Genomic DNA, 15888 nt, shown 5'->3' with positions numbered 1-15888 from the left:
AAGGTTTGGCTCCCTGTCACATTTTCGATATTATCTCCAAGTACTACCCACCCCGGTCACTTGGCCTCAGTCACACAGGTCTCCTTGTCCCTTGAATATGTCAAGCACTCTCCTGCCTCAGCCCATCATCCCCTCTTTCCTTCCCAGTATGGCTCAGCTTCTGTTTTCCCATGTCCACTGCTGGGAAACCCTGAGTCCCATCTGGCCACCCCATCCCTGCCTTAGCTGTGGTCTCTGGAGCTCCAGCAGGCACTTCCTGTTGCCCAATAGTGGGTGCTGTCAACACCAGCGGAAGGGGCTGTCATTCCCCCACGTTCTCCTCACCCACTGCTCAGAGTGCCAGGTCTTAGCGAACCACCGCACCTCCCAGTAACCCCCAAGGGCTCTCTGACCTAAGCCTGAGAAGGTAGCAGCCAGGTCTAAACCAGCAACCCCAAAGTCCACCTCGGTGGTATCCCCAGTCCCACATCCCCTCTGAGATTTCTGCCTGCAAAACAGGCATAAGAATACCAAGTTCACAGAGCTATTGTTGGAAGGAAATGCATCTTGTCATTTGAAGCCATGGGAATGACTCTCTGATGGCAGAATTTAATGTGTAATGGTGAACAGAGTTGGGGAGACATTCTGGGAGTAGGAGGATGCACATACGTGGCTCACCCTGTAGTGCACATGCAATCCTAAGTCTGGGTCCCTTAGAACCTGTTTCTGGTCTGCTTACTCCCCATGGTGAGCAGCAGAAGGTGGTCCCCTTAGTGCTGCCCTTAGTCTCCTCATCTTTAAAGCCTCTGTCTTAGATGAGCATCACTCTGACATCCCCCATGAGGAATCTGAAGTTCAGAGAAGGGAAATGATTCTCCCCAGCCCAGCAAGTGAAGGTGGAGGCTAGGAGAGGCATTAAAGAAGGCCTGGAGGGAGGAGCTGCTGGAGCGAGTCCAGGGAAGAGCCCCAGCATGGGCAAGCCCCCAGGGCACAGGGTGCTACTCTCTCTTGCTGGAAGTCCAGGCAGTTTCAGTTTCCACACCAAGTTCCCTTCATTGTGTGGTTTGCGGCATCAGCTAGACTCTGGGTGAGGAGGGAGGGCATCCCGCCCACAGCCTGCAGCTCCTTTGCATGATAGGAAACATCCGCTGCTGGAGAGGGTGCAGGGAGGCAGAAGAAAGTGTCTCTGTCACCCCTTAAGGCCGGTCAGGACCTTTCACAATCTCCAGTCACTTTCCTACCAGTCACCCTGCATGAGCCTATGGGCCAGAAAACTGCCTTCCAAACCCATTGTGCCCACTCCCCACTTCCACACCTTCGTCCGTGCCATTCCTTCCCCTGGGCTGCCATCTGCCAGCCTGCCTTCTCCCAAATCCTTGCCTGCCCTCCATAGCCCAAGCAAGGCCCTCCCGCTCCATTGCGGGGGGCTACCCCCGTGGTGTGTAGTACATAAGTCCCAGGAACTGGAGTGCAGGGGGCCATTGAGAAGCAGACCTTGTTTTCCACCAAGAATAAAATTGAGGGTGACCAAGGCTGCTGTGGCCAGTAGATCCTCCAGGTGACCATCTGCCAGCCTCACAAATGCACAGTAAGCATAACCAGAGAACTCTGCCTCCTTCTCACACCATCAAACGGCTGGCCATGTCCTGGGAAATAGGCACAGATGAACCAAGTTCTTGGGCCCCAGGGGGACAATGTACCACAAAGTGCACACAGAGTATGTGCAAGAGGTAATGCTATCAAACCACAAATTTCACTTAAAATCTCAGGCTTGAAACCAGCAATTGCTTAGTTTTGTTTTCAAGTATTTTCCTTTTAATGACATACATAATCTGTGTTCACTTACAGAAAATCAGAGGGGAAATGGAGAGAAAAATAACCCTACTTCCAAAATGACCGAAATCAACATCAACATATAGAGGGCCACTCATGTATCCTATAAGAATTATAACTGAACCAAGAAGAAACTAGTCAATCTCCTTGAATTCAGAGGCAGAATATGATGGTGTCCAATAGACCTGGGAGGGTGTCCCTGCTCTGCCCTGGACATGTGGCCATGGAATAGGCCCGCCCATGCCTCCATTCAGGAGATAGGAGGACATTGACAAAGAGAGTCTGTCCTCACTCCTTCAGACGGCCATGGCCAAGGGCACACTGGGAAGGCATTTGGTAGCAGCAAAGGCAGGACAGCTAGGGCCTCCCTCTCCTACCTCCTGCACTGTCTACAAGCCCCTGATGCTTGGGAGGACCCATTCCCCAGCCACTGGCCTCCTTGGCCTTCAAGGCCATAGGGGCCTGCCCTGCTGCAAATTCTTGAACAAAGTCTGAGCAGGCTTCAGTTCGTGGCAGAGCCCGTCCAGGCCTGGCCCTCCCAGCCCCTTCCAGGCCACTCCGGTCCCTCCTTCCTGCATAAAAAGGCTCCTGCCCAGCTAGAGACGGGGCCCCACTATCTCACTCAGGAATGTCTCTTCTCCCGGGAATCCACCCAAGAAAATAATCCTCAAGTGAAAAATTTTGATACACAAAGATCTACCCAATGCATCACTGTCTAGAATAATGAATAATAGGCAGCAGCAACCTACATGTCCAACAATAGGGATTGAATAAATGAATCATACATCTACCAAATCCACAAGCTGGACTGTGTAGCCATTAACAATGGTGTTTTGAAACGAGGAAATCACACCCACACCCACACATGTTCAAAATGGAATTATGATGAAAAGAGGCAGGAGCGTCCACAACAATGTGAGTATACTTAACCCTACTGAACTGTACACTTAAATGTTAAAATGATAAATTTCATGTTAAGTATACTTTACCACAATTAAAAATAAAGTTTAAAGTGAAAAGGGGTGCCTGGACCACTCAGTTGGTTGAGCGTCTGACTCTTGATTTCAGCTCAGGTCATGATCTTGCCGTTCATGGGATTGAACCCCACACCCAGCTCAGCGCTGAAAGCGTGAAACCGGCTTGGGAGTCTCTCTTTCTCTCTCTCTCTCTCTCTGTCTGTCTCTCAAAAATAAATAAATAAACATTACAAAAATTAAAATGCAAGGAAAAAAGGTACAGGAGAATACAAAATTGTGTACACAGTGTGCTTGCACCTATGTCAAATAATGTTAGGGAAGCAGAGCAAAATATTACCAGTTGTCTTTGTGTGATGAGACTAAGGGTGCTTTTCTCCTGGCTTTCTCTATTTTCCTACTTTCTTCTTAGGATCTTATATTTATTGATTTTATTTCTTTAGAAGGTATATACATAGCTTTAAGGGCTCAGAACAGAGTAGGTATCCAATGAGCATCAGCCTCTCCTGATTTTCTGGGAGGCCCCAAGACAGTGGTTGGCAGGTCCTGGAGTGGGGGACAAGCCAAAGTGGGGCCTCTATCCTAAATGGGGAACCTCAGAGTCTCAGAACTGGGAAGGGGAAGAGGCAACAGCAGCTGAGCCGGCACAAGAGGGGAGGGATGGGCCCATCCTCAGCCCCTGTGTGTCCCTGGTGAGTCATTCCCCCACCCGGAAAGTGGTGCCTTCCTCTGTGCTCTGTCTGTTGGGGAGCTCAGCCCCTCCCAGGATGACACAGAGGTTTCCAGATGATGCTAGAGCCTAGCCTCAAAGGGGAGAGATGTGACTACAAGTCAGAGGGAAAAGTTCAGGCTTGCTCCCTCTGTCCCCTTTGGTGGTCCATCTTACCCCTTAGGGGTGAGATGTCACTGTAATATATGTGGCCCATCCTCCTCAAGCCCTTACGTTTCCTTTTAACAACACCAAAAGGGATAGGATGTGGATCTCAATAAAACCTGGTTCAAAACTAGATTTTCCTTCTTAAAACAATACTCAGTGGCTTCTTCGCAAAGCCGGGGAGGGAGCGAGAGGGTGGGATGGGAAGACACAGCTCAGAGCAGGGCACCCCGTGCCTGGCCCAGTTATTAGGGAACCTCAGTGTTCAGTGTTGGACAGTAACTTCCTTGAAGGCCAAACAGTCTCGCTCACCTGATTGGATGTGGGGGTGAGGGTAGGTAGGGATCTAGCTTAGACCACCTAGCAGAGAATACTGTTCAACAAATATTTGTAGAATAGAACTCAAGAGAAATGAAGGAGAAAATGGGTTCAGGAAGGCAGTGGAACCATGTTCATGCGTTCATTCTACAAACATAGACTGAACACTGTCCCTCGCTTGCCAGCCCTGTGTTGAGAATTTAGACAGATGTTTTCTGCAATAGAGTTTAGCTGCCTGCTGGGAGCCGAGACACTGGCAAGGAGACACTGGGAGGTGAGGGGCAGGACCTTGCCTTTTTTGGGCTTCTGTGCCCGTCTGACCCACTGCTGGGCAGGTTATATGAGATCTAAACCCTTCTCAGCTCAGGCACCTGATGTTCTTACCCTCAACTTCGTCTCACTGACAAGCCCCACTCTGAGGCCCAGCCACTAACTTCCTGCAAAGCTGCGATGCTTTTTATCATTTGTATGTGTAACAGAAATTAAATTATCCCTTCCTTCCCCCCGTGGCTAGTCCACCCCTGCCTCACTCCATAGTGGCCTGCATCTGAATGTTTTGCCACAGAAAATAGCAGGCTATAAATAAATACTGGGTAGCCACATTGATAAATTAGAAATACAGGCCTGTTGAGGAACAGAACTGGCCTGCTCCCACACTGAATGTTCCCATCACTTCTGAGCCATTATGTCGGCTTTTCATAATTTTTTGGTCTCCCACCTTGCTATCAGCTATCAGCTATCTGTCAAACTGTCTTTAACAGTTCATATCACTCATCAATGTATATCATGTTCCATGTAGACCCCCTCTAACTGATACATCTATAAATTAAAAGCTTGGGGCCCCTGGGTGGCTCAGTTGGTTAAGCCTCCGACTTCGGCTCAGGTCATGATCTCGCAGTTTGTGAGTTTGAGCCCCGCGTCGGGCTCTGTGCTGACAGCTCAGAGCCTGGAGCCTGCTTTGGGTTCTGTGTCCCCCTCTCTCTGCCCCTTCTCTGCTCGTGCTCTGTCTCTCCTTCTCTCTCAAAAATAAATAAACATCAAAAAAATTTTTTTAATTAAAAGCTTGTTAAAATTATGGGTAAAATTAGAGTTCTTAAGCCCTAACTAAAAATTATGGGGCATCTCATATGATTAAAGCATATGAGCTTTAATATAAGCTCTTAGCTCCTCAGAAACCTCTTGTGTTTCTCTCTTACTCTGAGCTAGTGCCAGGAATGGGGCTACATACCACCTGTGTTCTGGATGGTTGAGACTGCCAAATAACTGCAGTGCTATGGTGTTAGACATGATCCTTCTAGTTCATGGGCTTCCTTCCACTATTTAAAACTACTCATTTTGAACTGCCAAGCTATGGAATGGCTTGCCCTGGGCTGGGCTAGGGGGAAAGATGGGGGAGGGGCAGGTTGGGCTCTGTCCCTAGTATTTCTACAGCAGTAAGATCACTGTCTTTTGTTTTATAGATTTGTCTGTAAACTGAGCTTCAAAATACTTCTATAAACCTCGTCTGATCTTCTTACTTCTCTGGGAGGTAGGAAAAACAGACATTTTCCCTCCATTTTGTTGATGTGGCCCAAAGATCCAGTGATCTACTGTGTTGATAGAGGGTGTTGAAGCACCTTGGGTGAGAGCCCAGACACTGGAGCTAGCCTGTCAGGGTTTAATCCCCACTGTGTGACCTTGGGCAAGCTATTTAAGCTCTGTGCCTCAACTTCCTCCTCTGAATAATAGAGATAACAATAGCATCTACTTCATCAGTTTAAGTAGAAGAATAGATCAACAGTCCTGAGAACAGTGCCTGGCACTTCCTTAGTACCAGTAAGTGTCATTTGTCCTCATGGGCTGAGCTGAGCATCAGGGAGAGGGGTTAGAATTCAGAGCCCTGGGGTCAGTGATGATGACCATGACCTCCTGGTGCGTTTGCCAGGCTCAGGGGGAGAGGCTCCCACTGGGCACTTCTCTCCCCCTCTCTGCTCTGGCCTTGCCTAGGCTATACCCTCACTCCAGTCCAGGGAGCCAGCAGGGGAGGAGAGGAGGCACTGGAGGTCTTGAAGCCTGCGATGGCTCAGAGTGGGGCAGGCACAACAGGTGGGCTCCTTTATTGCTGCTGCTGCTGTCCCTGCCACACCTTACCCACTCCTATGCCATCCCCCACTGCCCAGATCCTGCCATGGGGGCTGCTCCTTGCCAGAGCTCTGCCCTCAGGAAGGTGGGGCCAGGGGCCCTGGGGTGGGACAGATGTCCTAGAGGTGAAACGATCAGGGTCTCCTGGTCTGCCCTGGGCTATAGAGCACCCTGGATTTCCAGGCCCTACCTCTTTCCCCCACTTTTCACTCTAAGTCACAGCAGAGGTGATGACTCACTGCCCCACCCCTTACTGCAGCCAACACCCCTTCGAGAGGACCCAGTTGCCAGCCTGGTACTTGGGCTGGGCTGAGCCAGGTCTGCCTCCATTGTTTTCTCTGGACTGAGCCCACCTCTTCTTTGTAGAGATGGGGAAACAGAGACCCAGAGAGGAACGGGTACCCTCCCCAGGTGGCCCTCTGCCCACTGTATGGTCAGGGCAGGTGAGAAGCAGGCCACTCATATGTTGGCCACAAGCCCCAAGCAGAGCACGGCCCGGAACGGAAGGAAGGCCTGGCTTGTTAACTGTCATCCTCCTAGCCACAGGCCCCAGGAAAGGGCCCAGGGAGGGCCAGAATATTGTCTAAGGCTGAGACGGCTGAGTGAAGGACCAGGGAGTCCTCTGTGTGGTTGAAGGGAGGCACCCTCAGGACAGCCTCATTCCCCAGCTCTAACCAGAGAGGTCTCCGCTTTTTCCCATGAGCTGCTGGGGACAGCCAGAGCTTGAGAAGCAGAGGAAAGGTAGAGGCAGGGCTGCTAAAAAGCTGAGGGGATCTGGGGTCCAAAGTGGGCTTGCAGGCTGTGTGGCCCATGCCAAGCCATTTCACCTCCACAAGCCTATTGCGTGCCATCATTTCATGGGGGAAAGGATTTGAAGTATGCTTGCACTGAATTTAAGAAAGTTAGCAAGGAATTGCCCAGCCCTGCTGCCTCCTTAAAGGACCCCTAAAGTCTGCAAAGAAGAGAGGTTATATCAGGAAAAAAGAACTGTCATTTGATTACATTAGATCACCTTTTTAAATCCTCCCATTCAGGTGAGATGCTTATTAATATTTATCTGGACTGTATAGCTGGAGAAAATGAGGCTCAGAGAAATAAGGTAGCTTGCCCAGTCTCTAAGTAGCAGGGCCAAGATCCCAATTCAAGTTTGTCTGGTCCCCAAACCCATGACCCCCCCTCCCTCCTTCACCTCTTTCACCTCACATGGCCTCCTCAAGCCCCATATATTAAATTCTCCTTTTTTAAAAAATATTTTTAGGGGTACCTAGGTGGCTCAGTCAGTTAAGTGTCCAACTTCGGCTCAGGTCATGATATCGCAGTTCATGAGTTTGAGCCCTACGTCAGGCTCTGTGCTGACAGCTCAGAGCCTGGAGCCCGCTTTGGATTCTGTGTCTCCCTCTCTCTTCCCCTCCCCTGCTTGTGCTCTGTCTCTCTCTCTTTCTCTCTCAAAAATAAACATTAAAACAATTTTTTTTAATTTTTTAAAAGTTTATTTATTTATTTTGAGAAAGAGAGCCTAAGTAGGGGAGGGGCAGAGAAAGAGGGAGGGAGAGAGAGAGAGAGAGAGAGAGAGAGAGAATCCCAAGCAGATTCTGCACTGTCAGCTCAGAGCCTGATGTGGGGTTCAAACTCATGATCCCCAAGATCATGACCTGAGCCGAAGTCATACGCTTAACCGACTGAGCCACCCAGGCACCCCTAGATTCTCCTAAAAAGATCCTGCAGTGGGGAGAGGGTCTTTCAGAGAAATCAGGCCTGGGTGTATAGAGGATATCCCTCCCCCACATCACTGTGGAGAAGTTTGCAGAGAAATCAGCAGCCCAGGCCAAGGACCCCCTTCATCTTCCAACTCAGAAGGGACAGAAGCCCAGGTCACCTCCACAATAATTAAGACCAAAACATCAACCGCTATATTTATGAGCAAACCTCCTTCCTGGAGCCACACCCCCACCGGCTGCCGTGGGGGAAATTTCAGTGGAGCCAGCCTCCCCAGAGCCCATTCCACTTGTTCAATGCCCCAGCCGTCTTCACTCACCCAAAAGGCATCTCTGAACTGAAGCTGGGGCATCATCTTCAGGCAACTGCCACGGCAAAGCTTGCTCTCCTGCCACAGACAGGGCTGAACGAGGGCCAGGAGCCAGGCGCACCGTCCCAGTCCCGACAGGGCTGGCCCAGGCCCCCCCTCTCTGGCCGGCACCGTCTGCAGCGGCTCAGAAGGCAGCCGCAAGCCAGAGAGGAGCTGCCGGAGGGAGGAAAAGGGCTCAACCTGTTTTGTTTGGGGATAGAATCAGCAGCAAAATGAGGAAGGAGCAGTACCCTTCCAGGGATGGGAGGGCGGGCCCTGGTGTCCGGCAGGCCCCTCGCCAACCCTGTGGTGATGGAGACACAGTCCAGGCTGCAGGACTGAGAGCAGGGATGCCAGCCCCGGCTGGGAGGCAGTAGCCAGCAGGAGAGGCAGGCTGGTGCACAGGCCAGGCGGGAAGGCAGCCTGGGGCCTGCGCAGGAAGGTTTGTGCAACCTCCCCCCCACCCCCCGCCCCCGCCCGGGGCAGGCACCGGGCCCTCGCCCACAGGAAGTGGAGCCGCGGTGCTCCCTGGTGCAGCCCCGCCTGACACCTGCCACTCTGCTGCCCGCCTCCACTTGCCCCCTTCCAAAGCCCTAGCTGGGCCATTCTCAGAGCCCATAAACTTACGGAGCCTGAAGCCCACCGAAGGTGTGGGTGAGGACGGGGCAGGAACCCCAGTGCTGTCGCCTACCATCCCAGCCCCATGGCCAAGCCAGGTGCAGATATGCTAGATCTCCACTCCCCAGCAGCAAACCATACCGGAGGGCTCACCCAGGTCCAGGACATCACTATCACTCATCAAACCCTGGCTGCCTAGTGCCTCAGTCCACAGCCTGCCCTCAAGGAACTCGCAGCCTGGGGGCAGACAGCCATGTACTATTGTTGGCCGGGGGGGTGGGGGGGTGGGGGGGGCAGGCGGGGGAGTGGAAGACAGAGATGGAGTGACCAGGTAACTAGCAAGGGAAAACAGCCTGAGGTCTCATAAGCACTGCCCCCCCACCTCCCAAGTCTCCAGATTACACACTCTCTGGGGCAGGAAACCTCCCTCAGGAAATGGAGTCTTCAGGCTGAAGAACGTGGTTGAACTGAGAGACAGGATTATGAAGGCATAGTGTGGGAGTCTGAAAACCCAGGCTGAGGCGCCCATTTTTGTTTTGCCTGGCCCCTACCCTTTAGTGGTCAAGGAACATTAATCGACCCTCTAACTCTCTGAGTCTCAGTTTCCCTATCCGCCACCACCACCCCGTCCCCCAACTTTGGAAAGGAGACGGTGTAGAGAACATTACTGGGATTTCCAGTTTGGCTGGGCAGATGCTGGGGGCACTGTCTGGTACCACCTTGGAAAGAGCCCTGGGCTGCAGCTCTGAACACAGCCCCAAAGAGCCAGGGCCTGAATGCTCAGCAGAAAATGCCGGCAGGGGGGCCTGAGCCCAGGGTAGGCAAGAAGGGATGAGTCAGCCTTGTCTACAAATCACCACCCTCACCAATGCCTCCTTTACCACCGACTGAGGTGATAAGACAGATGAAAGCTGGTGTGCAAGACAGCTAAGCTTCCAAGTGCCAGTTCTGTGTGCCCAGACTTAGAGATGGGGCACACCCATACTTCTGAAATAGCCGCCCAGGAGAGAATACTTCAGGGAGAATTGTAGAGCAGTGGGGCTGCCCCTGGGAGTCCCCTACCTCCAGAACCCTTAGGTTTGAGCCACTAAACATCTTCAGCATTGAAGGCACCAAGCCAGGTTTTCTGTTGCTTGCAGCTGATGACAGCTAATGGTGTAAATATCACCTTGAACTTTGAATGCTGAGGCTGCACCTTATCCTAACGGCAGCTGATAGCACTGACTCAGCCTCCCTGGCCTGTTTTTCCATCTATCAATTGGGGTGAGGCCTCTAGTTCTGGAGGCAGACTAGAAACCCTATGGTAACAGGAGGTTACCATTGGCAGAAAACTTCACAGCCAGGTTCCTTCCCCTGACTCTCCAGGGGTTCCTCCCATCACCCTCAACAAATTTCTGTTCCTAACAGGCCTTTTCCCTCGCCCCAGAGGTACCCTTCTCACTGCTACACTTTTCCCCTCTGTTCTCCAGCCTTCCTCCTGGCATGCCTTCCTTGACCTACCTTACCTGGGCAAGTCCCCCCAAGGTCCACCTCAAGGACCCCAAAAATAAAGAATTCCTATCCTGGGTGCTCTGGTCTAGCCAGGGCAGCCTCGGAAAGATTTGCTGTGCTGGTCATGGGCCAGAGCAATTGTAGAAGGAAGTAATGGGAGGCATCCAAAGAGGCTCTAAAGTTCTCCACTGCAAAGAGGTCTTTCTCCTCCCCTCACACCGCCCCACCTTTCACAGCTTCCAAGACTGGGCCACCAGGGCAGCCAACTGGGCTTCGGAACACTTGCCAAGTACTGGGGACACTATTAAGCTTTCTACACGCACCGTCTCACCTAGTCCTCACCCTATCCTGTGGGGTGCATGCTATCATTGCCCCCACTTCCCAGTGGAACAAACTAGGGATTAAAGTTTATGTGACTCACCCAAGGCCTCACAGCCAAGTGAACAGAGTGCTGGGCTGCACACTCAGGTCTGTCTGATGCCAAAGCCCAGGCTCTTGACCTCCACGGTATCTTTTGCCAACAGCTCTCTCTTTTAATTTAATTTAATTAAAAAAATTTTTTTGATGTTTATTTATTTTTGAGAGAAGGAGAGAGAGAGACAGAGCATGAGAAGTGGAAGGGCAGAGAGAGAGGGAGACACAGAACCCGAAGCAGGCTCCAGGCTCTGAGCTGTCAGCACAGAGTCCGACGTGGGGCTCGAACCCACAAACTGCCAGATCATGACCTGAGCTGAAGTCGGACACTTAAACGACTGAGCCACCCAGGCGCCCCAACAGCCCTCTCTTAACAATGGGTTTCAGCCTTCCTTTTTCCAGTTCTGCCTCCAGACCCTCTCACCGCAATCCCGAGCTGGAAATACTGAGCCTCGGGAGGCTGTTGGGGCTGGTGGTGCTATTGGGTGAGAGTCCAGTGCTGGCACATGGTCTTCACTGTGTTATTTGCATCCATTGAGGATGTCTTGGTTGCAAGAAACATAAAACCAAAGGGTTTATTATGGAGGAAGTGTGTTATCTCCCACATGAGGGGTCTGGAGGCAGCGTGGCCTCCAGGTGGGGTACTTTAGGGCTTCAACTCAGTTTCTTTGTGGTTCTCCATTTGCTTTCTTCCCCCATGGGTTGCAGCAGCTCTGGCCTACAGCTCCAGACAAAGCCACATCTAGGGGAAGAAACAGGCTACCTCCCCTTGCATCTCATTTTCTTCAAAGTCCTCTCTATCCCCATCCTCCCAGGAGACCTCCCCTCATGTCTTGTGGCCAGAAGTAAGCCACATGTTTGTACTTCACCACTGGGGGGGGATCCCTTGGGGTGTCATGGATGTTGGGAGCCAACCGCTGTTACTACCACAGCCTTCTCTAACCCAGGTCCACAAACACTGCTGGACGCCAACCCCTGCCAGGACTTGCTAGAACTGGGGCCCAGAGAGGAGGCAGAACTGGTCTCTGCCTGGAGGAGCCCACAGGCAGATTCTAGAAGATCTTTCCCGATGAGAAGTGGCTTGGGGTAGGAGTGGGGGGTGGGTGAAACCAGAAGAGGGTGTTGTTATATCCTAAAGGAGAGAGAGAGAGAGAGAGATGAGGCCTGGAAAAGGCAGCAGGGATGGGGGAGATGGACCGTGGGCGATCCAGGAGGTAGAGAAGCAAGACAGAAACATCTGAGTGCCCCTCAGAAAGGGAACTCTTTTCGGGCCTCCCTCATTCACTAGCCCCCTAGAGAGGTGAATCCAGTCCTGAAAATCATAGCTTTTTAATCACTGTTCCAGCTGCTTCAAAACTCAACTTGCCTTGAGGTCTGGGCAGCTATGCCTCAGGCCAGGCTATGGCTCCTCTTTTAAGGGGGAGTCCCCCTGCGCAGGCAACGTCCCATCCTGTTTTGCATGGCATTCGAACACATCTGCTTGAAGAATTCAAGTTGTAGTAGGCCCAAGGATTGAGAATAAAATGCAAAATAGGTTACAACATCGATTGCCACAGCCAGCCACTGGGCAAGGCTCAGCTCCCGAAGCTACTTCAAGATCAATAATACTAGCCTCCATTAAGGGAATATCAGTACCTACAGGCCTGCATGTATTTTACATGCTTTATCTCATTGACTGCTTTCTACCAGGATGAGCTATATCATTTGCGGGGTCAATGCAAAATGAAAATGTAAGGCCTCTTACTAAAAAGGCAAAGACAAAAATTGCCATTAAAGGTACTAAAATATAAAGTTTCTCCCTTAGCCATGTTCTCTCACTCTCACTTTTGCGGTGCTTTATTTGCTATTTAATGTGCTTCTGCTCAAACCCCATTGGCTTTTGGGCTTCCTGTCCAGCCAACCATGGCACTGTCTTCCCTGGCTGGGGACAGGGAAGTCTAGCCAGTCGTCTCCCTTTCCTCAGTAGATAGCAGTCCCAAAAGGTATTGCAAACTCCCGCCAAGACACACTTTTCACCTGCATCAGGAATGGGAGAACGACTCACCCCTGAGTCACCTGCTGAATGTGCCATGGTGCTGTCCACCTAGGGCAGTGGCTGTCACTGACATGCCTCATCCTGAGGTGCCACCAGACAACCCCGAGCCTCCCCACACATGCACCCAGATCCCTTCTGGGGGCACAGAGTGGCAGTGGTTGCTAGGAAGGACTGGGGAGGAGGGAGCTGAGAACCTGTGCAGGGGAGGTAGCGGGAGTCAGGACCACATAGGAGCCAGGGCTCCCCACCCTTCACCGTCTCAGACTTCACTTATAAAACACAAACTCAAATGATAATATTATTAAGAATTTCAAATGGCAACTGCAGGGTTTTAAGCCCCAAGTGCAGGGTCCTTCTGATCAATAGTGCCCTGCACAACATCACTAGTAGCTCATCCCTGAAGCCAAATCTGTTCACTACTGTCTGTTCTCCACACAGCAGAATGATATTTTCAGACCCAAATTTGATCATGTACCTTCCCTTTGTCACCTTGCTATGACTTCCCATTGTCCTAAGAACAATGGTCATTGCTCTCACATAGCTTACAGACCCTGTGTGATCCAGCCCCAGCCTACCTTTCAACCTCATCTCATATAGGAAGAGTCTGAAGCAAGAGCTTGGACCCTCCTGGAGAGGGGAAGGGCTATAAAGAAGGAGGGTCTCAAAGCTGCTCGGTGACATCAGGAAACCAGAGGGCCTTTACCATAAATTTCACTTGGAAATGGCATTGCCTGTGGTCCAAGGGACATTTATTTTGTTCCTTTCATTGCTGACATGCTGTCTTGATAACATCTGCCATTCTCTAGGCAGGCCAAGCAACACGTGTATCTCCTTCCTTCCTGGAGGAGCAGAGTGCACTGCCATAATGTTGGCCATGGCTGTCAGGTGCCCAAGGGCTGAACTGGAATGTTCCCACTGCCATGCACTGTTCTGGGATGCCTGCAGAGTACCTCTGGGCAGCCAGAGGCTGGGCCACTAGGCTGGGGCTCCCACTCTCAACCCCACCTAGCTTGCCCTGGAATGGGACAAACCCCACTGCAGTGCACCCATCAGCATTTACTGATCTTCCTTCTGGGGACGTGAAAACAAGGCATGGCTCCTGCTAGTCTGGTGGGGGAGGCAACCCAGGTGGGGAAATGTGCTGAGTGGCAGGACAGCAGTGTAGCAGTGAGAGAGAGACTCTGCTGGGAGGTCCTCCCATAGGAGGGGATCTGGAGCCTGATTAAGGAGAAGGAACTCACTGGTGAGATCAGGCAGGAAGGGAATTCCAGAAAAACTGCCAAAGCTTGTTGGGTGTCTCACTGCATCGGGCCCTGTGCTATGCACTTCACGTACTTTAGGTCTCACCTAATCCAGCAGATACAGAAACTGAGGCTCAGAGAGGTGGGACAATTGTCAGAGTCCCATCCTAACCAGGATCTTTCCTTCCTAGAGGGTAGGGCTGGAGGTGAGAGGCTGGGCCAGGGTCTGGGGCAAAAGCCTGGCAGGAGGGGAAAGAAAGGAAGTCCCCAGCTGAGGAGGAAGTACAGAGACCTGGGGCCAGGCTGGGTGGGGGTGGGGCTCCTAGATCTTATGTCTGAACCTGGAGATATCCTTCTCTCAGAACCTTGATGGTTCCTGAGGATGTGGCCCTCAGCCCTCAGGATGTGATATAGTTTGTTTTTCAGTTTGTACCAGGAAAGCAGTTGCAAATAATAGTAAGTCTTCTTCCCACTCAGACAGCTCTTCTGAGATGACAAGGAGCTTTCAGATTTACTAATTAGCAGCCACAAAAGTGTGACTCTGAGTTTCCATGCACTGTCAATCTTCAGAAGCTGGGGTGCTGCTCAGGATCCTTGAAAGATGTCAAAGAGGTACAAAATGGCCAGTGGGCAGCCTGCAGAGTAACTGAACAGAGGACCAGCAGACACGGAGAAGGAGCTCCTTCAGTGAGGGCCAAGAATCCCCACCACCAGCTCACTGGTCAGAGGACAGAGGCCTGCAAAGACTATCTGGAGGTTCTCAAATAGTGGGAGGAGTGCCTACCAGAAGCTCTGTGCGACTTCGTAAAACAGTGTAAGGCCAGGCTCCAACTTAGACCTACTGACTGGGTGGGGGCCAGGGAATCTGCAAAGTTTATAGGTTTCATAAGTGAGTCAGACATACACCCTTGGATGAGAACTCCTGCTATTGCCTTACTGCTTCATTTTACAGATGGGGAGACTGAGGCCCAGCAGGAAAGAAGACTGACCTGACTCTAACAGGGAAGGCAGGATGTAACCACCTCCCACCCACTCCACCCCTTGCCCCGCCCTCATCCTTTCCAGCCTGTTTGTGTTTTCTATTGCGCAGCTGCCTCAAATTAGGAGCTTTAAAACAGCTGCTCAGCATCGTCTCCTCAATTGGGTTGGTTTTAATTTAGTCTGAAAATGACTTGTTCACAGTAATGACTTGTTCACAGTAAAGCCAAGCTTGATTCTGGCCTTGTTGGTGTTTTATGTATCACCGAGAACCTGGGATTCAGGGGCAGGAGACCTTGACCTCACTTTGGCCGGCAGGAAATTCATGAAGTTCACATAGGAGGAGGGGACCATGGATGCAGGCAAAGGGAATGGCACGTGCCAAGGTGTGGAGGCAGGAAAGTCTCTGGCACATCCAGGGAGGGGGCCGAGAGCCCTAGACTTGGAGTCAGAATAGCAGTGTTTGCAACTTGTTCCAACCTCACCTTGCCAAGACTCGGTTTCTTCATCTGAAAAGCAGGGAATTATCCTATGTATTTAACAGGATTGCTTTAAAGCTTAAATAAGGAGTTTCTAATGTGCCTAGCCCAGAGTCTGAGAACATGAAAATGTGCCTGGCCCTGAGCCCATGCCCAGCAGGCTTCCAACCCACAGTGGTGATGCACCCTTAGACCTGGCATTGTTGCTGCCCACAGCCCTGTGCCCTCAGGCTTGGTGGGAGAAGCCTCACTCTCAGGATTTAAACAGCAGAACCAAGCTGAGGAGTGACTGGTAGCTTGAGCAGCATGGGGAACTCGACAACAGACTCTCATTGGACCATGAGACTCCCTACTCTTGGGGTGCAGGTTCCCATCTGCCTAGTTCCTTCCCAAGCCTGGCCCTCAGCAGCACCCTCCTCTGGGTTATCTGTAGGAAGCATGGTTTCTCATTTTGTAAAATACATGTAC

The 15888-nt window shown here is 51.5% G+C and overlaps 1 protein-coding gene across 1 annotated transcript in view; it reads right to left on the bottom strand.

Annotated features, from left to right (window-relative positions):
• Positions 1 to 8858, bottom strand: part of PSTPIP1 (proline-serine-threonine phosphatase interacting protein 1) — a 47251-nt gene extending 38393 nt beyond the window's left edge. The window contains exons 1-2 of the mRNA XM_047075667.1: positions 8655 to 8858; positions 8135 to 8374 (exon numbers count right to left, since the gene is read on the bottom strand). Of these exons, the coding sequence (XP_046931623.1) occupies positions 8135 to 8374; positions 8655 to 8858 (444 nt within the window). The remainder of the gene's footprint in view (positions 1 to 8134; positions 8375 to 8654) is intronic.
• Positions 8859 to 15888: the final 7030 nt, after the last annotated feature.

This window comes from Lynx rufus, unplaced genomic scaffold (assembly GCF_022079265.1).
Source record: "Lynx rufus isolate CCGP_SWC_20201006 ecotype Redwood Valley unplaced genomic scaffold, mLynRuf1.p SCAF_13, whole genome shotgun sequence".
NCBI classification, from domain to species: Eukaryota; Metazoa; Chordata; class Mammalia; order Carnivora; family Felidae; genus Lynx; species Lynx rufus.
The sequence above is the reverse complement of the archived record's forward strand: the minus strand, read 5'-3'. Positions and strand labels throughout refer to the sequence as shown.